General features: G+C 43.5%; 1 protein-coding gene across 1 annotated transcript in view; it reads right to left on the bottom strand.

The window, feature by feature from the left end:
- The window catches only part of Cdkal1 (CDK5 regulatory subunit associated protein 1 like 1), a 532123-nt gene that overhangs the window by 10724 nt on the left and 496178 nt on the right, over window positions 1–25221 (bottom strand). Inside the window, 2 exon segments of the mRNA XM_041633005.1 lie at window positions 15205–15369; window positions 18137–18220. Of these exon segments, the coding sequence (XP_041488939.1) occupies window positions 15205–15369; window positions 18137–18220 (249 nt within the window).

Here is a 25221-nt window from a genome sequence, read left to right as displayed (position 1 = left end):
TTGTTTTTGAGGTCTAACCCTTCCAGTTCTATTGACACCTGAAAACAAGGCATTACAGAGCCAGAAACATTACATCTAAGACTGGAACAGAAAATGCTTTCTTGTGGGGGGTGTAGAAAGAGGACACAGAGATATACCCATCACAAGTGCTAAGAATTCCTAGCCTTGGTAGATTGATCTTTGGTTCTTACTCCTCATTTTCTGAATATCATCTGCCTTCTGTGGTATCGCTTGCAGTGTGCTCTGTTGACCATGTGACTTACTCAGCCAATGGGATGCTATCAAACATGCAGGTAAAGACCCAAGGCGACTTGTATGTGCCTGCTTTGCTGTTCTTATTCCTCTGCCTTTACCATATGATCACGTCCCCGTGCTCTTTTGCATGGCTAAGACCTGGAGGACAAAGTTGACTCATCCCAGTAGTTTTAGCTGAGCACCTGTGAGACACTAGTCTCCAGTAACACCTCCAGACATGTCTCCAGAGACCCACTAAGGTGCGGAGGGTTGCACTTTACTACCCTACATCCGACAGATACATGTGTGATCTCTGCGGAGTTCATCTGGGCCTTACTGAGGTTCTGTAAGTTGCTTGGGAGGGGGCATTTGCAGTGGAAATGGAGAGACTGTTGATAGATGATGTCCATGTATTTGGTTCAGTAGTGTTTTGAATAAGGGCTATGCATGTATCTTTTGAACACCTACATTTAACAGCACGTACTCCATGGCAGGTACTTAGCTATCAAGAAGACAGATGCAAATGAAGCAAAGTCTTAGACCTAATGAAACTTCCATTTTAGGGACTGGAAACTGACACAAATTATTTCAGATATCTGGTGGTGAAATCCATTATGGAGAAAAAGAGCCACCCATGTGATGGTGGTGGTGGGTAGTTCTGTAGACTGTAACCTAGGGTGATCTCACTGATGAGCCAGTGTTTCAGCAGAGATCTATCTGGATGATATTAGATAACAGACACTTTGTTTGGACATCTAATGAGAAACACACAACCAGAGAGGGACTGGCAGGTGCACATGCTTTCCCAAATGGTGCTTTCATGTCAGGGAGCAGCAGGCAGGCACTGGCTGGACCAGTGTTCATGAGGAGGGAAAAATCAAGGCCTCAGACTTGATGAATGCTATTGGATGTTGGCTTTGAGCCTGAAGCCCTAAGATTTTTTTTTCTATTTAAATTTTTTATTGTGAAATGTATATAAAATAAACCTGATAATTTAAGTCATTTTAAGTGCAGCGTTCCATGGCATCCATTACATTTACGAGGTTTACTTAGTTGTGCAGATATTACTGTTTCTAATAGTTCATCACCCCACAGAGATGCTCTGTCACCACTGTAGCTGTCCACCGTCACCAGAAGGCTTGATGACCTTGCTCCTCCCGCACCTTGAGTGAGGAAACTCACAGTATTTGTCACATTTTGGTCTCTTATTTCACTTCAAACTCAAGGTTCACCCACGCTGCCACATATGTGAGAAATTCCTTTCTTTTCATGACTGAATGAAATTCTATTATGCCACACACCGCATTTTGTTTGTCCATACATCTGTGGATTGGGGGGTGGGTGGCCTGCTTCTTGTTTTTATGAATAATCCCAAGATGAACAGTGGAATCTAAGCGCTTGCTTTTAGTTCTTTGGGTTATAGAAAAAGGAATGGAATTTCAGAGTCCTGTGGGCCTAAGGATGGATCTGACAAGGAGGACACAATCTGCCTTAGACAGGATAGCAGAAGGGAGGCAGTCAGGCAGACTGTGGTACGGGAGGATAACTTCATGGGGCACAGAGTCACTCTGTGGGAGAATGCTTGAGAAAGACTCGTGAATAACATTGCATCACAGAGGCTTTGGGATTGTTCAGAGCAAGTGACCTTGGGTGAAGAGTACTAGGAGAAAAAGTCACTCTAAGTCATAGGAAATGTGGGCTCCTAAGAATGCCACCAGGATATTTACTTTAGGTAACTATTCTTCACAAATGCTATTTCTACATCTGGCTAAAGCGCTGATGACCATGTTCTATTCCCATTGAACACAATGATTATGGGGAAAGTCTTTGAGGCATGGATGATGTATTAACATCTTAACCAGCCCCCAAACAAACCTTCAATTCCACACCTTATTCATGGACTGCTTACATGATCCAATATTCGCCATGCCTTATCTCAGTCTATTGTTAAAAACTATGAATCAGGCTTTATCACTCCTAATTTGTAGCCTAGAAAACGATCTAGGGAGGGAAAATGCCCAGAGGATGATGGCACAATCTGAAAGGGTGAGACCACAATGCCAAAGTCACCGCTGGCCCCAGGCTTTTAGGCACAAGAGCTGCTTTATCCTTTTTAAATGAATGCTTGCAAGAAGGAAGCCTGATGAGCCAGGGGCCTGTGGGAGGGAAGTGCTCCTCTTGATAAGGTCTACAATAGTCCTTTGCTGCGAGTGTTCTTCTGATTTCTCTCTCCAGAGGTGGCAAATCGGAAAGGTACTGTATCCCCGTTGTGCAGGTTGGCTTCCTACCAGATAACTGTCCTAGATAACCGACCTGATGTATGGCCTGAATATTTATGTTTCTTGGTAGTTTTATAGAATTGCACTTGGGAGATAGAGGGAAAAGAGAAAATTTGTTTCCCCAAAGCTCTTCATTGCAAACCCATGTTAGAGAGCATTCTATTCCTTAAACATCCTTGATTTATTTTACACACAATGAAAAGCCGATGCTGAGGCAGGCAGGGGACAAGCTGTGTTTTTCACTAGTAGAAAGAAGGGTGAAGAAGCCAGAATTCATGGTAGAAAGTAAACCCCTGCTCTGCGGTACCCAATTCTTAAAAAAGTAACTTAACAAGCTCAATCTCAGTTTCAAAAAAGCCTTTGCCATCTGCTTATCATGATGTCAGGGGACTTCACGGAGCAGACTGAGAAGCTTGCCTGAGAGTTCCTGCTCAAAGAATATATCAATATCCTCAGTGATACACATAAGTACATTGTCTACTCCCAACCTCCCTGCTAAGAGAATTCATCCATTCCACCCTGCAGATCACTGAAAACCAAGTACAGTCAACAAATACTGGGCAAGGACTAACTGGAGATGACTATGGTCTGGAGTTGGAATGAATGCACCAGACTGGGTCAGGTATCCTGCTCTTATGAGCCCACTCTCACAAAGGTTTCCAGCATTTCTCCCTGCCATGTCTCTTGCCTTGCCAGGCATAAGGACTCAAGCACCACGTGACTGTATGAAGCATTCAGGCTGACTCCACAGGACTTACTGTGTGGGTAGGATATGGCTGCAGGAGGACCGAGATGTCAGGGTTAACCTGTGAACAGCTGATTCTAGAGAAAGACGTACTCTTAACAGTTTAGTGTAAATATTTAGCTTTGAAAAGCCAGAGTTCCTAGTCTTCATACAGAATATTATTTCCTCTAACTGCCCACTGCCCACAATTGTTTTGAGTGTGAAAGTTGGACACTGCCCCGTGCATTCTGCGTCCACTTATGATCCTTCCACCCTGAGGGTTTCATTCATCACCTACCCAAGCCCTTCTCACCTTCAAAGCCAGTTCTAATCTCACAGCTGTGAAACCACGGAAGTGAAGGCTGAACCTCTGAACACTGACAGTTCCCACTCTCAATTCTACCTTGGCATTCAGTTCTCTGCAAACCTTTCACAAGTGTCTCTGTCCCCAGGGCAAAGGCAAGACTCGGGTTCCATAATTAGAGGCAGCACTTGTATGAGGAAGATGAGGGGCAGATAGGGCATGGAGAGGCAGAGCAGAAGCCACAGCTCTGCCAACAGCTCCGATGTGCTTCTAGATAACATCCAAGACTCTGCTTCTACCATCAGCGCTTCTACAAATGACTCAGCATCCATCTTCCAAACCTCTTCCTATCGAAGCAGTCGTGCCCTGCTTCCTGCAAAGAGCTCTGGCCCTGCTATCTCTTCAAAGGCTTTCCACCATGCATGCTTCGATGCTATCTCACTTAGCACTGAACAAGTTCCACATGTGATTGGCACATACTCACTGTTTTAGTTACTACAGACCGGGGACCATTTTAACAATAGGTTTGGAGTCTGGGAAGTCTAGATGCAGATGCTAGCAGAGCTGCTCGCAAGTTCATACTTCCTTGCTGTGTTCACCTGGGATTATAGAAGATTCAAGTCTGCTGTAAAATGGGGCCTCTGCCACCATAACCTGTCTCCAAAGGCCTGTACCCCTTTCATGGTGATGGTTGTTTCCACAGAAGAATTTGGGGGAGGTGTAAATATTGAGACACTCATTTCTCTTCAGAACACCCCAAAAGGCAAGTCCACACCTCAGACATCTGTGTCCCAAGCAGTGCTTAGCAATGCGCTGAGCAGCTTTGGCACTCCAGAGCTGATGACAGAATTCTTCCTACAAACCATTTCTGGAGGGTAGGAAAATTACTATTAGTGAAACCAGACCCACAGGCACAGAACGGGATAGTCCCAGACACATGAGACACAGGGTTCCAACTGGTGTTGGTGAGTAGAAAGGGGAAACAACACTGAGAGAAAGAATGAAATGACAGGAAGGCACAGGACAGCTCTGGGAAGCTGGGACCCACTCACCACAGGGACAATGTTTCTGAGGAGTTTCCCTTTCGGGTGTGATGGGGCATCAGGGACCTTCTAGGTTCAAAAGCTGCTGAATCCAGCCTTTGACCTCACAGGGAAGCTTTCCCACCAAACGCTTTCCAGTCTGAATAGATTGATTTTACATTTGGGGAAAATCACCCACAAATTAGGCAGTTACATCATTGGGCTAGTTAAATTTGATTGCCAGCTTGGATGGATTATGAAAAGCCCACGACATTGGCAAAATTCATCTTTGGGTGCAGCTGCCAGGGTGTTTCTGAAGATGGACTGAGTGAATAAGAACTGCCCAGAGTATGGGCAGCACCACTGCATGGCTGGGGGACCCAGGCTGCATAAAAAGAGCATCACTTCCCTCCTTGGTCTACCTAGATGTGAGCGAGCAGCTTCTCATTTCTGCTGCTGCAGCCATCAGCTATTGCTCCTCACGATGGACTGTATCTTTTAGTCACACCCAAGCTAAACCCCTTTTTCCTTGAGTGACTAATTAGACACTCAGTGACAGCCATGGGGGATAGTGTGCCCCTTCTGATTGCTACCAGAGTCACAACAGAAGAGCAGAACAACCACAACAGTCAGATCAAGATCTATACAAAAGTCCTGGGCACTTTGATTGCTTGTCTCTCCAACATCAAGTCCAGTGCCCAGGTAACATATTCAGTGAAGACGGAAACAGAAGCAGTCAGGAGGCATCTGCATGCTGCCGGTATGAGCAACTCAGGTTCAGGTGCCTGACTCTTTGCTCTTAAACTCAGCCTCCCTAGCTCTGGGCATCTGTCACTGCTTTAACTCAGCTTTACTATTCTTTCTCCCCATCCCAGTGGAGTAAAGGATATAAGGTGTATGTGTGTGTACATGTGTGTGTGTGTGTACACGTGTGTGTGTATATGCATATGTATTTAATTTTACCATAGGCGTCTCTTTGTCATTATGCACAGAAATGCTGAGAGCACTTTTCATGGCATTCAGGTGCCCTCCCCCAGGCTACCAGAACAACCCAAGGCATTGCGAGCCTCAACGCTAGGGACATAGTAGAGACTTACTAAATTGTAGCTGTTATTATCATTATCAAGGCACAATTAGTCCCCTGATGCATGCAACTCTCCTTTCTATGCCCAGCTTCAACCCTCAGGAGAAGGAAAATTATCGTTGCTGATTGCACAATTAGGGGTGCAAGTGAAATGAAAGCTAATTGTTCAGCATCAGCTCGGCTGATGATGCTTTGAATGGTACTCAGATTGGTACATGGAAAGTATTGCAAACATATTCTACACTGTTTCAACTGACATCATCCATACTGGCTTGGCAGTGTCCAACTAACTAAACGCAGCTCAGAAGGAAGTGTGGAGTAACAGTAAGGCATCCAGCCTGTGCAATTCAAATGTGTCCTAAGTGGTCTGCAAAAGAAACCAATGAGATGCAATATGGAAGACAGCAACGCACACAACGGTGCATGTGCTGTGGTCTTAATTGTCTGTGACACCAATTTAACACTCGGGCAATAAACAATTCAGTACTGCATGGTGTAAAGTGAAAAAAAAAAGGAAACGAACTGGAAAAACATCGTGGGATTACAGCCAACATCTAGGGGGCGGAAGGAGAATAGGAAGGCACACACCCTCATTTGCTCCTAACACGGTTAGCTGATCTGTTTGAAATTAGATCCACTTTCAACTTAATTATTAAGCCATTTCTTAACCTCATGAACGAAGTTTTCTTGTGCTTTCAAATCTGGCCCTGAACTAATAGCCCCTTTCACTTCAGTGGTTTTGGAAATGAATGTTAGACTGGAAGAAAAACATTTAAACAGTGTTTTTCTAAGGGTCAAAGCTATGAAAACAAAGTATAGTTTGTACATAAAATTCAGTACATCTGATGGTCCTGTAGGCCATTTCTTAGGTAACGAGGCAAGCATGCAACCCTAAGATGCCTTCTTTCTTATCAAGAGTGGCCGCAGGAATGGATCTGAGCTGTCTAGCTGACTCCAGGGAGTCACACATGCCATAGTGCTCTTGGTAGAGGTCAGAGGACAACTTCCAGGCATTGGCTCTCTCCATTAGTCATGTGCGTCTCTGGGATCTAACTCAGGTGGTCAGGGTTGGCAGCAGGTGTCTTTGCTCACTGAGTCATCTCATGGGCCCATCTGTGGTTTGTGTCAATGTCATTCTCATTATAGTTTTTTAAGGTGACCTGCTTTCCTCTGCCATTTTGTAAGAAGTCAGTGGTCAATGGGTACACTAGAAATTATAGACTAGTGTGTAATTTCTATTGTCAGTTAAAGTAAGGTCATGGCTTAGTGTACGTCACAAATGCTGCTGCTGCTGCTGCTAGTATACTGCAATATTTACTGTGCTAAGCCTCTCTTGTTACATCCTGTAAAACAGGTGCTCTTATGGGTTTCATAAGAAGAGACTTGGGTAAGTGAATTTCTCCAAGTTCATACTGTTTGTCAGGGATGGAACAAGAATTCAAACAACAGGTTATGAGAATTCTGAACGTGTGCTCTGAATTGTTAAACTGTAATAAAAGCCAAAGTAAGCAAAGTACTTTAAAGAAGTCTACAGTCAAAATAAAGGCCAGGAAATTGGTGACCTATGCTTATGATATTCATATGTCCACTACGTCCATGTCCATATGATCCACTTAATCTTCCCTGAATGATGCAGTCAGTATGTGAGAAACACTGTGATTCAAGGAAGTGAGCTGTAAGGTATTGTAGGATTTGTCACCATAATGGGGCCCAAACCTGCCAGACCACAAGCTGTCCTGGCCTTTCACAAGTGGCCACCTCTTTCTTAAACCAATTCTACCATTAGGAAAGAACTTAAAATAAATAAGTCTTTGCAATAAGCCCGACTATTTGTAAGCTTAAAATTCAGGAGAAAATGTTTCAGAGACCCAGCTCTGACTTCTTAAGCACTGATGAGAGAACTGTTTTATGTAGGAGTCACACAAGCCTCCAATAGTTCTGCTTCTCTCATCATGCAGGGCCCAAAAGTTGCTGTGACCGAGTACACAAAAGGGGATTAGTTCTACCCAATTCCTCATTATTTTCGGCCTCACCTTCCTTTTCTTCTTGGATCCAGTGAGCTTAGTCTAGAGAGAAATTCCTGACCAGAGTTATCAAATAAGATTCCTGCAATGTAAAGAGCATGGAGCTGGGCTTTAAAGCACTTGATTGGCATATCTGAACGGCCTAGAGCAAAAGCATGAGATGACGCGATTGTGGGAGAACTGGATCTTTGCTGATGATACAGCTGCCATGGAAACAGTGTAACGCTTTTCAAAGAACAATTCAAAACCAAACCAAACAAACAAACAGAAACTATTATGTGATCTAGAGCAGGGACTTAAGTCATTTGTGTACTATATTCCCAAGAAGCAGTTGGTGGCAGCATTCCAGTGTGCTCAGAAGACTGGGCAAAAGAAATACAGTGGAGAATTACTCAGCATGTAAAGATACAATGACATGTCCCTCAGCCTTTGTGGGGTTGACATGTGGCCCAATATGGATGAAATCTGGGGACATCATGCAAGTCACAAAAAAGCAAAAGCAATACGATGCCACTTTCATCTGTCACTTCCAGTAGTCAGAGTCATGGAGACAGAGAGATCAGAAATTGACAGGGATTAGCAGGGGGGTGGAAGAAGAATTAACGCTTAATAAGCACAGAGTTAGTTTTATAACATTAAACAGTCCTGGAAACTGGTTGCAAACTGGTGACACTATCAAAATGGTTACAGTGGAAAATTTTATGCACGTTCATTCTCCCTTTCTCTTTCCCTTCTTATATCCATCTGTTCATCCATCTCTGAATACCTGGGCCTCCTGCATGGTAGACAAGTGCTCTACCACAGAGGTATTTCCCCAGCCTTATTTTTATTTTTGAGGTAGGGTCTTAGGAAGCGTCCCAAGTTGACGCTGAACATACTACATAGCCCAGGTAGGCCTTGCACTTATGATCCTCTTGCCTCAGCCTTCTAGGTAGCTTGGATCATAGGCCTGTGCCATCAGGCCTGTCCAAACTTCAAGTTAAAAAAATATTTCTGTGTATGGTATTTTGCCTGCATGTGTCTATGCAGTAGGTATGTGCCTGGTATCCATGGAAAACAGAAGAGGACATGGGGTCTCCTGGCACTGTAGTTACTGATGGCTGTGATCTGCAACATGGTGTAGGGACTCAAACCTTTGTGATTGGGTCTTTTGAAGTGCAGCCAGTGCTTTTAACCACTGAGTCATCTCTCTAGCCCCACAGATTTCATACTGTTTTCAGGTTGGTAAGACCTGGATTTAAAAAGTGGTTCCTGTTCCTCTACCTGGCTCTTGTCATTTTATGAGTCTGAGTAAGTTATTTATTAGTCTACTGATGCTCTGGTTCCTTATCTGGAAAATTTGATGGTAACAGTGGCCTATCATGAGGATGATATGAATGCATGTAAGATATTTAACAGGGCTGGAGAGATGGCTCAGTGGTTAAGAGCATTGCCTGCTCTTCCAATGGTCCTGAGTTCAATTCCCAGCAACCACATGGTGGCTCACAACCATCTGTAATAAGGTCTGGTGCCCTCTTCTGGCCTGCAGACATACACACAGACAGAATATTGTATACATAATAAATAAACAAATATTTAAAAAAAATAAGATATTTAACATACCACTTGGCCCAAGATAACCATTCCCCTAAATGTTGGTTTGAGATTGTAGCAGAAGTTAGGAAAATTTCAGTCAACGGTAAAGAAAAATCATTGTTTTATGATTTGATAATAGAATATGATTATGTTTTGAAAAGGAATCTTCTATTGATAGAGATGTAGTTAGTGGGTTGAAGAGCCTAGTACACCAGAGCCTCTAAATTTAATTCCTAACATCACCTCAAAAGAGGTGCTGAAAGCACACATACTGAAATTCCAGACACTACAGAAGTGAAATCTGGGGGATCAGGACTCATAGCTCATGCTAAGCCTCAACCAATTGTCACTTGGGCTACACTAGACTTTGCTCCAAGATGACAAAATAAAAGTTAGACCCTAAAAAGGCCTTTTCCTTTTGGGGTTAATTACTGATATATTTCTAGATAAAATGATAAACGGAATTCTCTTACTAATAATTAGGGTACGGGAAAGATGGGAAGGTAAGAACACAGATGATATAAGATTTACTAGAAGGTGACCACTGTTTAAGATGGCTAATCATGGGGATGTGGGATGAAGATGATATGCTATTGTTAGATGTGCTTGAAATTCTCTGTAAGTAGATTTAATATGATCATTAAAACAGAGCCTGATTCCACTCTTGGATGAGGAGTCACAGACAATTTTCCATTCTATTGAATGGTTGTAGATTTGCACACCTCACCACGCTTATCTACCCATATGTTTCTTTTTTTCTTGTTGTTTGAGTCAGGATCTCCCTGTGTAGCTCAGACTGGCCTTGAGCTTACAGAGATCTTCTTGTATCAACTTCCAAAGTATTGAGCATTGGGATTCTAAGTGGATGCCACCATGTCCATAGGTTTCTACATCTGGTGTGAGGAAGCTGTGTAAAAGGACATCAGAACTTTTTTTTTTTTTTTTTTGTATCAAATACTCAAGTTTGGGAATCATTTTCTTGGGAAAATAGGTATTAAATTTTAATGTGTATTAGTGTTACCAAAAAAGCTTGCAAAAAACAATACAAAACTGTAAAACAGGTTGTGCAGGTGGAACACACTTGATAGGAAAGTAGAGGGAAGAACCAATCAGGTTGGAAAGACTTAAGTGGAGATGGAAGTGGGAGATGGGGAAAGAAGGAAGTAGAAGAAGGTTTAACTAAAATTAAGGATGCATGAAAAAGCCATATGGAGACCTACTATTTTGTAAGCTATTATATGTAAAAATATAATAAAAATACTTTGAAGGCAAGCACCTTACAGGTATGGATAATGCAGCTCTCAGAAGCTATAGATTATTAAACAAAATCCCAGTGCCAGGTATGGGATATTATCTTATGAGTTGAGTTGTTGATCAGAAAGGACCCAGATACTCCCCTAAACAACTCAGACTACTGCCATTGCTCTTGATTATCTACTGGAACTAGTTTAGGAGACCCTATTACTGAAGACACCACACACTTTTGTTTTAGGTCCTAGAGAAATGCAGCTGGAATTAGCTTATGAGAATCCTCTATAGCATTGGAAGGTGTTATGTATGCTGCTGGAGGGGAAAAGTCATTAATGGTCTAACTATGAACTCTGTGAGCTCTACTACCAACCAGTCAGGTAAAATGTGGTCACTGGTGCAGTAATGGTATTACTGAAAGGCCGTAACCAACCACTTATGATCGGATTTGAGGCAGGAAAGAATTCATGCCTAGTATTGTAAACCTGGTCAAAAGTCCATGGCCTGGGAGGTCACAGGCCTTAGAGGGTGTGTGTGTGTGGGGGGGGGGGGGTGACCTATAACTGTTGTTTTACTAAATGAATGTGGTGTTCAACTGCTTTGTAAGCAGTTACATTTATATCCATAGATTAGTGCTCAGCTTTGGTCAGAGAAGTTTCTGTCTGCAATGGGTGACAGTCAATGGAGAGACTCATAACTGGCCAATGTCCTGAGAATAAGTGCTCAACCCTAAGTAGGACATCTTTATCACCCCCTCCAAGGCTCAGAGAGTATTAATGAAGACAAGGCAGAAAAAGGCTATGATTCTGTCTCTTGGACATGGCGTGTTGCACCGAGGAACTCACAGCGGTAGTGGCTATCTGTACATGACTGGCCCGTTACTATTTCATTACTTATGAGGAAGAGGCTCTTGAGGCCCCAACCTACTTTAAGGAGCATAAGGGGCAGGTAGAGTCACAGTCCTAACAGTGTGGTCACTGATAAATTATATTTGCCCAAATAAAATAATTCCCACTTATACTCATGCAAGTAACCCTAATTAAGTGCAAAAGGGTGCTCTATACCATGTGTGCACTGTATGACAGCAGGAAGGGAACTCTTTGGAAAGAAGAAGAGGTTTGGAGGACAGGGATAAGATAATGAGGTACAGTATAAGCAAAGTTACATATACACATATATATAGAATTGTGAAAGAAAAATGAACTTAAAAATAGATCATGTATCTGCCATCATGGTACATCCTAGTACTTGAGGAAGGAGTGCCATGAGTTTTGGCCAGCCTAGGTTACATAATGTAGTCCAGACCAGCATGGACTATATACAGTGTGGCCTGATCTCAAAAATAGGATTAGACAAAACAACTCCTTATCTCTAAAAATACTTGGCTGAGTCGCTCCCAGAGTGATTCTGACTTAGGGAGCTGGGGAGGGGCAAGTGGAATTTGTGTTCTTCCACAGCTCAGAGTTAATGCTGCACTGTGAGCATGGGGACCACAGTGAAGGATTATCATCCTAGAATACATGTCACCACCCCTTCCTCCACCTTAAAGCACAAGTCCCCTGGCTGTTCTATAGGAAAGGTCACAGCCCGGCCTTCATTTGATTTACATTCGTCTTTGAGCTCAGGCGCCTTCACTTAAATTATTACATAACATTTTCCTAAATCAACCACACTTCCTCGACTCATTTCTTATGTTGTGGGTGGCATTTGACTCCATAAGCCCTAAAAATCGTCAGACTAATTGTGTCTCTAGTTGTCTCGCCTCCCCCTCCACACCTCTAATAAAGCTGGGAAGAGGAAGATTGGCGTTTCTGTCTCGACAGAACCCATCTATACGCTCAGTTCCTGAGGGAACCAAAGCAGAGAATGGGGACAGGTTAGACTCAGCAGGTGAGGAAGACCCTGTCTCAGAATAAAATGTATAAAGGCAGGAACTACATGTAGAAACCTTGCATCATACGAGGAGGCTCTGGGTCCAATTCACGGTGCTTCAAAGTAGAAGAGAAAAAAGAAAGAGGTTCCTCTCTGTCCTTTTCCATGAAAATGTAATTTCATAGAGACAGAAACTATGCATTTGAGTAAGGAAACTCACCAGCAGGACTGAATTTATTCCTTCATCAACACTGCGGGGTGGGGATGTCACTCCCACTCAACATGCAAAACTAGAGCTCTGAGCAGTTTAGACCCAGGGTGCACTGGTAACGCCATGTGCAGACTCGGATCCCTGTGACCAAACTCCAACCACACAGAGCTAGGTGATTCCACAAACCATTTCCAGAACCTTTACCTGCTGTCAAAGAGCTCACCATGCCAGAGATGAGCTACCTTTGCCACTTGCTTGGCAAGCCTGTAATTCCCACGCTCCCTTCCTGCTCTCTTTGGTTCTCCTGCTAAAGAGTGCAGTATTATAACAGAACAAGGTCACCGGCAAAGCCTCTGGATCCTGGCATGTTGGTCATGTGTTTAAAGATAGACAAATACAGATAAAGAGTGAGTCACAAATAAAGATGCAAGAAAGAGCTGCGGATGTTTCCCTTAGCACCGCCCCCACCCCCAGTCCTTACTTATAGTTTCATGCATGTAAAATAATCCATCTATATAAGCTCAGAGAAGCTAGGAGCCACATGACCTCATCACACCCCGCCCTCTGGGCTGTCCTGGGCAAAGACAGGCTGGTGGCAACACTGTACCTTAGACTGGAAGAAGGGAGAGGAGAGGAGGGAAGTGGGCCTCCTAGAACTGAAGTGGGCCAGACCTTTAGAAAGCACACGGTGTGCAAGAACAGAGGGGCTGTCTTTCACGGAGAACTCATAAGAGGTTTTTGAGCTCAAGCCCTTATGAGAGATGCACATGTCAGAACTAAGCCAGGCAGGGTCTTTAAAATATTTCTGCCATTTTTTGTAAAATCCTTTCCACTATAGCAATTGAAAGTCAACCTCAAAGGGCTGGAGATACAGCACAGTGGCCAAGGGCTGTGCCAGCATGCGTGAGGCCATGAGTTCAAGCCCAGAACAACAAGTAAAGAAAAAAATCTCCTAAAGCACATGATGGGTTAGCTAATTTCCTTGAAAAACATCTAAAGGAGAAGATGAAATAATTCAGTTGAATTTAATTTAATTTCAATGCCAGACTACTGTTGCTTCCAGGCCATTCTCCCCAACTTCCAAATAAGGTTAAAAACAAAAAACCCAAAACTCCAAAGCCAAAAAAAGGAAACAAACAAAAACCAAACCCCTAAACAATGAAAAAAATAAATAAAATACCTCCCAAAACCCAAATGAACATCGGTGATTTTCCCCCAAGTTTAAACAAGATGGTCGCTTCAAACTGGGTACAGTTTGAGAGAATTATACTCTGTAATTCTAGCACTTGGGAAGTAAAGGCAAAAGGATAAGGAGTTCAAAGTCATCTTCAGCTACAAAGTAAGTTCAAGGCTAGTCTAGTGCACATAAGACACTGTCTCAAAGTAAAATGAAATCAAATAAAATACTGGTGAGGTGGCTCAAAGGATGAAAGTATTTGCTGAACAACCCTGAGAACCTGAATTAAATTCCTGAATCTCACGGTAGAAGAAGAGAACCAATTCCCCAGAGTTGTCCCCCCTCGATGTCCACATGAGCGTGTGCGTCTGCGCACACACACACGCACACGCACACACACACATACTCATGCACTAATAATGAAAATAACACTACTAAAGTGTATACACACAAAAGAGGAAAGCTGGTATGGTTCTGACGTGCTAATACATGCCCCTCTGCTGGGGTCAGAGAACATGGACAGTCCCTCCTCTGCAATAGCCAAGCACAGAAGTGCCGCTCTCGTAGGATTTGAGTTCAGCGTCATCAGTGAAGACAGACAGAGGGCAAGGACACACCTGCCGCCCTTCCTGAGGCACAGCTCTACTTCCCTTACTTGAATTAGGATGTCTTTACTATTCATTTGAACTAAGAGCTGCAGAGGTGAATGATCGCAGGCAGATAAGTATCAGTTATCTTTTCCCCATATGTTAAGTCATTGCTATATCCTTTTGTGGGAGAAGGTGTTTAACAATTGTGTTGAAGAAAGGACATCAAATGATGCTTAGAAATGTGATACACATTTTCATTTCACACTCCATCAGCTTTTACAACTGTAGCTCAACGAAATGTGTGAGAGGCTGGCAAACATCCATATTTACCAAGGTATAAAACAGGGCCAGGTGACTTTTTTTACAGAATGAAAAAATGTTTAATTTTCGCTCCACAGGACTCAAGTATCTATGCAGCTCACACTAACATGAGGTACCACAGCACGTGTGTGCTGCAGCTTCGTGTCTGTTCACCTGTAGGCTTTAACCATGTTACAAAGAGCTTTGTCAGCAGGGAAACACCAGGTCCTTATCCCCCTCCCTTCAGGATCGACGATACAGAAACTTACTGGATCTGTTCACCTTGGTGTTGAATCTCCTACCTACAAATAATGGCTTTTTGCCTTCTGCTTCTGGCCTGGAAATGGAAGCAGTTTTATTCCCTTTATGGGCAGAGAAGCAAAAGGCTGCATCAGCACCCACGCAGCTGCACCTCCAGATCGCCATCTGCCAGAAAGGAACAAAACCTGCGTATCCTCAGAAGGGGCCTACATGTGATCACAGACTCGTGGCGCAGGTCATTGTGCTTCTCAAGCTGCCATGTCGTCAGCAGCGTAGGGGACAATGAACCTTGAACTTACCTTTGTTAAACCCGAGACTTCTCCCTTGGCCAGGGGCTTGCTGATGGATGGTGTGTAGATTTTGGTGTTCGATACTGGCCGTCCTTTCAAAAAGTGTTTTCCTGATTCATAAATGTCTACTTCAACCATTTTCCCCATGAATTCAGGGTTCTTTGGCACTAAAACCTTTAAACAGATTTTCAGAAATTAGAGGTTTTTAATATATCAGCCTGATTTTACAATAGTTCTAGGCTAAAGCACAATGATAATGCCGTAGGAAGGCTTTTTGCTACCCCCACCCCCACCATTAACTTCCTACATTACTGCAGTGTGTCTGTCACCACGAAGAGAGAAAAATGATACACCACTATCAACTAAGTCCACACTTTATTCAAGTGTCCGCAAAGGGTCTGCTGGGGGGGTCAGGGGTCCTATTACAGAGTGCTCTGTCTCCTGGTCATTCAAGGCTTTGGACCCTTGGAGAGTGCAAAGGCCTTTCTGGGATGAGCCAAGGGGCTACAGGCCCAGTGCCTCCATCACCAGATGCCAGGTGTCCTGAAACACAGTGGCAGGAAGCTGTGAAATTCCCAAAAGTCAGCCAACCACTTCTGGAGTGGCCTTTGACACTCAGCCATTGCCTGCCCTACACAATCAAGAAAACGGATTCAGAAATTATGAAAGCCTCACACTTCCAATACTTTCCAATTTAGCTGTCAGGGAAATGGTTTAATAAACTCTTCAAATGAAGATCGTGTGTGTGTGTGTGTGTGTGTGTGTGTGTGTGTGTGCGTGTGTTCATGTGTGCAAAAGGGCAAGAGGAAAGACATTTCAAAGCAATTCTTTCAGTGAAACAGCACATTGGTGTTTGTCTAAACGACTCCTCTGGCTAATGGCTGCCTTTCATGCCTTTTGTTGTTAGAAAAGAAATGCGTTTGTTAGTCTCATGAGTCAATCTCTGTACAGAAGCAGCCACTCTGAAGGCCACTTTAGCTAGCTCACAGGTAGCGGTCACATGGCTTTCTTCTAGAGACTGCTGATAGAGCGATAGAGATCCATGCTCACCTCAGCAGGAGTCTCCTCTTGTCGGGACCTTTCAGGTCGTCTGTACACATTTTACCCCCCCACACCTCTGCTTTGGTATTGTAGCTACTTGCCAGCCTCTTCGGGTCAGAGTCCAATATAAACAGAGCAGTGCTAAACCAATAATCCTTTGATATTTTGTTACAATCTTATTTAGAAATAGAAGCTATGACATCTTTGAAAGGCTTAGTTATAGAGACAAAAAAAAAGGGGGGGGGAGGGTCAGGAATGGTCAGGGAGGATCCTGCCATTGCCACACTGGGTGTTGGTCTTTCTGAGGTCAGTTTTTATGATCACTGTACACATGGCTTCATCAAAGGGTAGGGAAAGGTCACCTGGAGGGTGGGTGACTCATGGCAAACAGGCCAACTAAAAGAGCATTAGTATCAGGCCCTTTTAAATTAATTTTATAAAGTAAGAAAATCCCTAACCCAAACTATGCCTAGAAATTCTGGTGCTAGTCCCGTGGAATATAAGCCTTCTTGGTCTGCTGCCTTGACCTGAATGAAGGGCTCAGTGTTTCTTGTTTTCTCCCCCCGGCCCCCTCCCCCGGGTTTTAATAATTGGAAAAAGCCCAACTGCCTTCCACTAGAGGAAACAGCTAATGAGGCATGCTGTTGCCTTTTAAATGAAGGGGGAAAGGTTCCCTGCTGAGGCACAAACCCAGATGGCAAGAGAAAGAGGGAAGAGACAACCAAAATACATTGGGGTCCTCCCCAAGACTGAGCAGAGGGCTGGCTTGCATTCGAGAATGGCTCTTCCTGAGATGGGAACAGGAGAGGGTCAGATTAAATGTGAGGTACAGGGGCTTCTTTCTCAGCTGCAGCCTTCTCTGTACCCCACAAGTGTCTCCACGTGGGCTCTGAGGGGTCCTACCTAGGAACTATTCCATGTGGATAAGCAATAGTGAGGCCTCTCTGCTGCTTTTCCCTTGCCCTGCCTTATCTGAAGTGCCCATGTAGTACTTAAAATCCCCAAATTCCAATTCCAGTCATGACCGAGAGAGAGAGAGAGAGAGAGAGAGAGAGAGAGAGAGAGAGAGAGAGAGAGAGAGAAAATCCACTTCTCATCTGATGAGAAAGAACAGAAGGATAGGAAACACCATTCGACATTAAGGAAAATAACATGACTCAGAACCATCTGTGGCCATCCCACGCCACTCTTGAGTGTCTCCTAGGACACGTTTTCCATTGTCCTCCTTGGTCCATCCAGGGTTCCTCCCTGAGGGAAGAACTCTGTAAATCACTTCTGACATGCTTTCCCCCTCTAGGGAAGAGAAGCTCGAGGTGCTGACCACAGTCAGGAGCTTCTAAACATCCCTCTCCAGTGGCTGTGTGTTTATACTGGGTATGTATGTTGAGATCAATTAAGTTTTTCTATATTTTTTGAAATTCTACTTTCCTAGAGAGGCTGGGAACAGAAGAGAAAGGGCCCATGTGAACTCCACTCAGACCGAAGAAGCACTGTGGAGGCCTTGTGAGGGTGTTAGAGGCCACGGGGGAGGGGGGAGGACGGGGGGGGGTTGAAGGGGGGGACACACACGCTTGGCAGCCTCTCTCACCTACAAGTGCCCGGGAACATCTCCAGGGCACCGGCTGTGCTTCCTGCACACACTCTCCCTGCCTTGCCAACAGGAGTCCCTCTCCACCAACTGCATTAGCCGCTGGTTCACAATGCCCAGAAGCCTAAGGCTGTTCTAGACTCTCTAGTGGCCCAAAGTATATTCAGGGACCAGAAAAAAAAAATCAGAGTTCAACCCTTGCTAGCCTGGTTCCTTTGATTCAGTTTGTTTTCTTCTTCTTGTCCCCTTTCCTTAAACTTTCAGAACTGGTCTCAGTCTGGAGAAAAAGAAGGGAACATGAAGGATTCTTACCTGCTCGTAGAAGCGATTATGTGCAACATAAAACTTGGAGTCAAAAGACTCTTCTGTTACTAGCACTTGCTGTCGTTCACCAATCTGTGGGGAGAAGAGAAGGCGAGGGTGAAGAAACAAGAAGCCCAAAACATCTCTGTGAGTTCAAGGCCAGCCTGGTCTATAGAGTGAGTTGCAGGACAGCCAGGACTATACAGAAAAACTCTATCTTGAAAAAACAAAACAAAATAAAAAAGTATGAAAATAAATGTCAGCCCATATATTGTCCTGGACCATAGCTGATTCTTGAATTTAGAGTAGGCTGCAGATGGTCAGTTGTTTAACAGACAACATTCTGCATAATTCATTCCCATCTCTGGAAAACCATTAACTATGCAGGGATGTGAAATCACCACAGCGCACTCGTTTTGAACATGACTATGAAACAACTTGATCAGATTTCTTTCTTTCACACAGGAAAGATACAAGAAAAAAAAGCTCCTAAAATACACCAAGATCTAAATATCACTTTGTTTCTTGCAACAAACTTGCACAACAAGCCAGAACAAGCTGCTTCTAATCCAAATGCAGGGAAATATTTTGGCAATATGGGAGAATAGTAATAAACATTAATTTGAGTTATGAGGGATATAACACTAACAAAAATGCACCCAAAACTAGTCATTAGGGCTGCAGAGATAGTTCAGTGATTAAGTGTGCACACAGCTCTTCCAGAAGACTAACATTTGAGTCCAGCACCCATACTGGATGGTTTACAGCTGCCTGCATCTCCAGCTCTGATTTCCTCCTCTGCCTTCAGGGGCACCTGGACTCTCTTGCGTGTACATACCCTCTTCCCAGACACACACACATTAATTTCAAAACATACACATAATTTAAAAAACAAAATTAGTTGTTAGGCCTTTACTCTTCAGTGTTGCATGTTTCATACAATCCTGAAATTATGACTATTTACATAAGCATGTACTTATTATATATATATATATATATATATATATATATATATATATATATTGCTATGGGTAAGTGTCTCTTTGTTGTAGCTACAACTCCATGCCATCTTTTAAAGAGCAAACATGAAATTATGAAGTTTGCTAATCAATGGATGGAACTAGAAAACATACTGAATGAGGAAACCAATATCAGACCCAGAAAACCAAATGTCACATGTTCCACTCACATGTGAATCTTTAGATTTCTGTGTTTAATCAAGAGAACCTGTAGAATCCAGAAAGTCAGAGGGGGCATTGGTAGGGAGTGGGGGAGAAGGACCTTAAGGTAAGAGGATAGCAGAACATAGACGATATAAAGGGGAAGAGGAGAATAAAGGGGAGGGAGGTTTGGGTGGAAAGAGGGATGGGAAGGTAGGGCAAAGAGGAAGAAGGATGACTAATACTAAAGGCACTTGGAAAAGCCGTATGTATCTGTAAGCTCCATATATATATACACATATATATTTGTATACAAGAGTTTAGTTCATATAAAAGAGTTACCCTACACAGAGGATAATGTTCCTTACTATGCTGGATAGTTTTTTGCCAACTTGACACAAGCTTGGGAAGGAACTTCAATTGCGAAAGTGCCCCCACCAGGCTGGTTTCTGGAAAAGCCTGTGGGACATTTTCTTGACTAATGATTGGTGTGGGTGGGCCTACCTTACTGTGGGTAGTGCCACCTGTGGGTAGGCAGGTGGTCCTGGGTGTATAAGAAGCAGACTGAGCAAATCGTGGGAAGCAAGCCAATAAGCAGCGTTCCTCCATGGCCTCTGCATCAGTTCCTTCCTGCAGGCTAAGGCCTTGAGTTACTGCCCCAACTTTCACGGACAATGGACTTGCAAGTTGTACAGTGAAATAAAGCTCTTTCTTCTCAAATTGTTTGTGGCCATGGTGTTTCATCACAGCAATAGAAACCCTAAGTAAGATGCCCCTAAAAGCCATGGGTTGCCAAATAAAACCCCAGTGCCAGGTGTGGGATACCTTCTCTTGAGAGATGTCCTGGAAGCTCCCAAAACAATACAGGGAGGCCATTGCCATTGCTCTTGGTTGCCCCACTCAAACTCGATGTTAAGACAGCACACATTGGTCATAGGACATGGAAAAAACAAGTTGGTATTGAATAGGAAGCTTCTTCTCTGCCGCCTAGCATTCATAGTATCAGAGGGTATTATACAGGCCACCAGGAGAAAACGTCATCCACTCTTGCTCAGCTGTGAACCCCGTGAACTGGAATGGTAGGGGTAGCAAGCTACACCCCGGTGCAACAGTGGTACTGATGTTGTACAAGTAATCACTCCTTTTTAATGGGATTTAAGGCCCATTCTACAGGATATTGCTAATCTGACCAAAAATCCATGGTTTGGGAAGCTCACAGGCTCCAGAGGTGAACCCACAACTATTATCCTGCTAAGTGGGCACAGTATCAAACTGCCCTCAAAATTAATATCTTTATGCCCTTGTATTAGTGCAGCTCTCGGACCTCATCAGAGAGGTTTCTCTGATCTGTGAATGGTGGTGAAAGCAGAAGCTCACAGCTGGCTAAGGCACAGAGAATTAGTGTTAGTGGAGTGCTTCACCACAAAGAGACATCTGTTACCCCACTCCCACAAGCCTCAGACTCATGAACAGTGCAGAAGGGATGGAAAGAGCGTAAGAGCCAGAGGTAAGGGAGGATGGGAGCAAAACAGTGTCTTCTGGACATGACAAGAATGCTGACCTCATCAACTCTTTGCAATTGTAGCTGTCGGCACAAGACTGGCACGAGATCAGTCCACTTAGCATTCTAGCACAGAGCAGGGAGGACTCCCGACTCCCATCTCCGAGGAGCCACTGATAGCTGATTCCTTATGGGGAAGGGAGAGTTCATTTTCTTTAAGAGTTCAGTCCCTGGTAGGTCAACCACGCCCCAGCGGATGGCCTCACACCCGTGGGCATATGGGCAGCACAAATTGGATTCAGTAGGTGATTCAAACAAGAGAAGACATAAAACTGGGGGAGGGTGGGGAGCAGGGGTGGATCTCTGAGGAGTTAGGTAAAGAAATATGGGGTGAATATGAGAAAATACACTATGAAATTATCAAAGAAGTACTAAAAATACATTTTAGGAAGCAACTGACAATGGGCATGTTAGGCCTGTGTTTCCAAATTACGCAGCCATTTTTAATGAGCATAAGTTAAGTCAGCCAAATACTGGTTACAGAAACGTGACTATGCATCCTTCCGAATGCCATTTCCAACTTTATTCCACTGTGAAATGTATCATTTAAAGGATCAATTACTTAAAAAACAAAACTCAACCTTGTCAAAACTGTCTGCTCGATCAAACCAGCTGTAAAACTGCTTGGAATTGCTTGTACTCTTGCTGCTTGGTAAATACACCCCATACTGGCAGGATGGTCTTTTCCCCCAAGAAAGTCCTATTCTCATTTGTGGGGACTTGTCACTGTGTTCAGGCAGTTATCATTTAGGAACCATAAACACAGCTGCACTGAACAGACCACCTAACAATTAAAAAAACAACAGAGTCAACTCCCCACTCCCTTTTACACTGCCAATACCTAAGTACACCCCATTGTGCCATCTAGCTTACCACCCCATTCAAATGCAGTCCCCTTAGCCAAAGGCTGTGAGTTCTCTGATGATTCCTTTTTCTTTTCTTTCCTTTTCTTTTTTTAACAAGACTGATCTCACTCCCTGAAAAGCAGCGCATACTCCTGCAATCCATCTCTTTAAAACAATCCAAATAGAAGCCGAGGAAAGTTCCTCCAATTTCTACGATGAGCTTCCAGAGTTTTGTTTATTAAAAAAGACTGGTAAATAGTAGGTTTCATGGGTGTTTATTCTTCAGGAGAAAACTGGGATATTTACACACAGCTCACAGTGTGAGTTGCTTACGACTTAGGATAAGTACCTGTCGATGGTTCTTAAGGTAATCTGCAATTATACTTCTTCTAGCGTTAACACAGTGAGAATGTTGAAAGTGTGTGCTATTTGCTGTTTTGCTATGCTTGCTGTAATTTATGTGGCCAGTTGTACCCACATCTGGACTGTTCCATTTCATGTGGAGATAAAACTAACGCAAAATACAGGTATAATGTACAACAAACAAACAAACAATAACAACAACAAAAAACTTTGTCGGTTGATGTAGGCAGCTGGGATTGTGATTAATCAGAGAACTATTTATAGATGAGCCTTGAACTGTCATTTGCCAAAGGGGCTCAGAACTGCAGTGTGTGGAGACGAACAGTAGCAAACACCTTTCTCAGCCACGGACCTTGGGTCATCGCCGCGGCTCTAACAAGTCCCAGAGGATACTGAACAAAAGACAATGGAAGAAAGCTGGACTCTGGTGGGAACTGCTACAATTCATTCCCACCTGTAAAAGCCACAGTAAATACTACTAATGCTCCCCTTTGCGACTTCTATGAATGAAGACTTAGACTGGTTATCAATCACAACCATGAAGTCACCCTAGAAGCTGTAGAATAAGTACTTGGCTTTGAGAACAATAAAGACCTTATAGATTTGCCTCAGTGTATGTAAGCCTCATGTCTTCTCTATTTTTTAATTAATCTTTCAATGCTGGGCATGGAATTCAGTGCTCTACAATGGAGTTGTACCCTAGTCATCAAACCTCATTTTGGGGCTGGAGAGATGGCTCAGAGGTTAAGAGCATTGCCTGCTCTTCCATAGGTCCTGAGTTCAATTCCCAGCAACCACATGGTGGCTCACAACCATCTGTAATGAGGTCTGGTGCCCTCTTCTGGCCTGCAGGCATACACACAGACAGAATATTGTATACATAATAAATAAATATAAAAAAAAAACAAAAAACAAAAAAAACCCTCATTTTGGAAGAACCATTCGCTTTCTATGTTTTCTAAATATGATCCCTACCAAGTCTTTAATTCCATTAAAGACTCATCATCTATCAAGATTTACAGTGACCAGCGTGATGTGCCTTATCATGACTGCTTCTGCTAGGAGAGTGAGGAGGCCCTGACCCAGAGATAAAAACAGGGCTTCTGGCAAGAGGGGGCAAGCCACAGGCCTCCTTAGACTCACCAGACCACACCTCTTAGCTCCTTTGCTAGCAACGGGGCTGTTCCATGAGAAGGGACCAAAGTTTATCATATACAGTGATAGAGCATGTACCGGGCCTTAGCCAACACCAATCCACAAGGCCACTCATCACAGCTACCTCCTTTCAGTGACAGGACTCACCAAACGGGTGGAGCCACCCACAAGAATGCAAGGTCATGATACTCTGTAAAATAATCAAACACAATCCTGTAAGCAAGCGTATAAGGCACTGGAAGACATGTTTTTCGAAAACCCTCCAGTAGCAGCACCACATCACACTCTGCAGAAAGAGTTCAGCCTCCACTGGCAGATCTATAGAACATTCTAAGGATGGCTTCACAACAACCTGGACATTCCAGGAGAGGAAGAAAGGCATGCTAGGACACAGAAGGAACATGTGATCTAGCAGCACCCAAGGGAGATGGGAAAAAGAACAACAACAAAAAAACACAAAACCCCAACTAAACCCCATAATACCTAAGCCAAAGCACACCGGGGGGGGGGGGTTACGGATGTGACAGGAGAGCAGAGCAGGGTACAGGGTGTCTGTCAGCAGATGCCTGTCAAGATGAAAGCGACCTGACAACACTTTGGCCTTCACGTCGCCAAGCGAAGTTGGTAGAAGCCAGAGAGCTGAGAGGGGAAATACAGCACTTAGACGATCTTGGCACTTGGTTCCCAGAGCCTGCATCAAGTGCCTTATAACTACCTACACCTCTAGTTCTTGTGAATCAGATGCCCCTGCTGGACTCATCAGAAACCTGCATACACGCGACACATGCACGCATGTGCTCACAAATTAAATCAAACAAACAAACAAATAAAAATTACAAGACTTTTTACAACCAAGTTTTATGTCATCTTTTACTGTAGATTTATAGTGAGGAAGTGATGTGAGCACACAGTTTCATGGGAATCTGGCAAGGGAGATCGTGTAATCCAGGCTGTTTCTTTTCTCATAGTAAGCAAGCATATGCAGAGTGCCTGAAAATAACAGTCATTTTTTTTTTCTGCACTTAAACTAATAATTTGATCTTTAATGGCCACCATAGAGCACTCACAAGTCCTTCAAAGGTCTACCCATGACCTAAATCCTGTTGGAAATTTAATAAACCTCTTTAAAAAAAAAAAAACAACTCAGCGGTTGGGTGGTGGTAACACACGCCTTTAATCCTAGCACTCAGGGGGTAGAGGCAGGAGTTTGAGGCCAGCCTAGTCTACAAAATGAGTTCCAGGATAGCCAGGACTGTTGTTACACAGAGAAATACTATCTCAAAAAACCCAAAGTAAAAAAAAAATCCAAAATGAAGCAAAACAACCTTCAGAAAGATGCCTCTTGTCTTTCTTTTCTTGTTTTGTAAGTATGTAATTTTACAGTCGATTAAATAAATGTTTATTTATTTAATGTGTGACCCCTTGGAGCTGAAGTGTTTTCCTCCTTAGTAGTATGAGCTCCCAATTGGGTGTTTCTATGGCAAACTCAGTTTCCCTTTACAAAGCTCTGTCAGGAAAATCCCTGATACTGTCTGAGAAGTAAGGATAATGTGGCCCACTTGCTTGTTTCTTAATTCAGTTCTTTGGACTTTCCAAAGTGGCTCCTGGTCTCAGTATCCACTAAATAGACTCTGCAATTTTTTCATCAAATGTCAGTGGAGAAAGCGATTTTCCCCAGGATGCACAGAACTTCATTTAACCCATTTTAACCTAACTCTAAAGGTCATCTGTGAAAGATGAACTATAAAAAGTCCTATAAAACTATCTATTTAATAGACTGGATGATAATAAAGTGGGGACAGTGTGCAGAGATTCTCACAAGATCCTGAGGGAAAGGGGGGGGGGGCTCCAAGAGCTGCTGGGAAACACAGCCCTTGCCCATGACAGTCAGTGTGATCCAGTGGTCCCGGTCTTGGAGAGCCCAGATGAGAGGATGAATCTCAGTATTCTCAATCTCTCCCTGCCTACCTCCTCTTCTCATTTCTTGCAACTAAGGCAGAAAATAGAAAA

Source organism: Microtus oregoni, unplaced genomic scaffold (genome assembly GCF_018167655.1).
Source record: "Microtus oregoni isolate MIOR12 unplaced genomic scaffold, Mior012 000042F_ref0000377, whole genome shotgun sequence".
NCBI lineage: Eukaryota > Metazoa > Chordata > Mammalia > Rodentia > Cricetidae > Microtus > Microtus oregoni.
The sequence above is the reverse complement of the archived record's forward strand: the minus strand, read 5'-3'. Positions and strand labels throughout refer to the sequence as shown.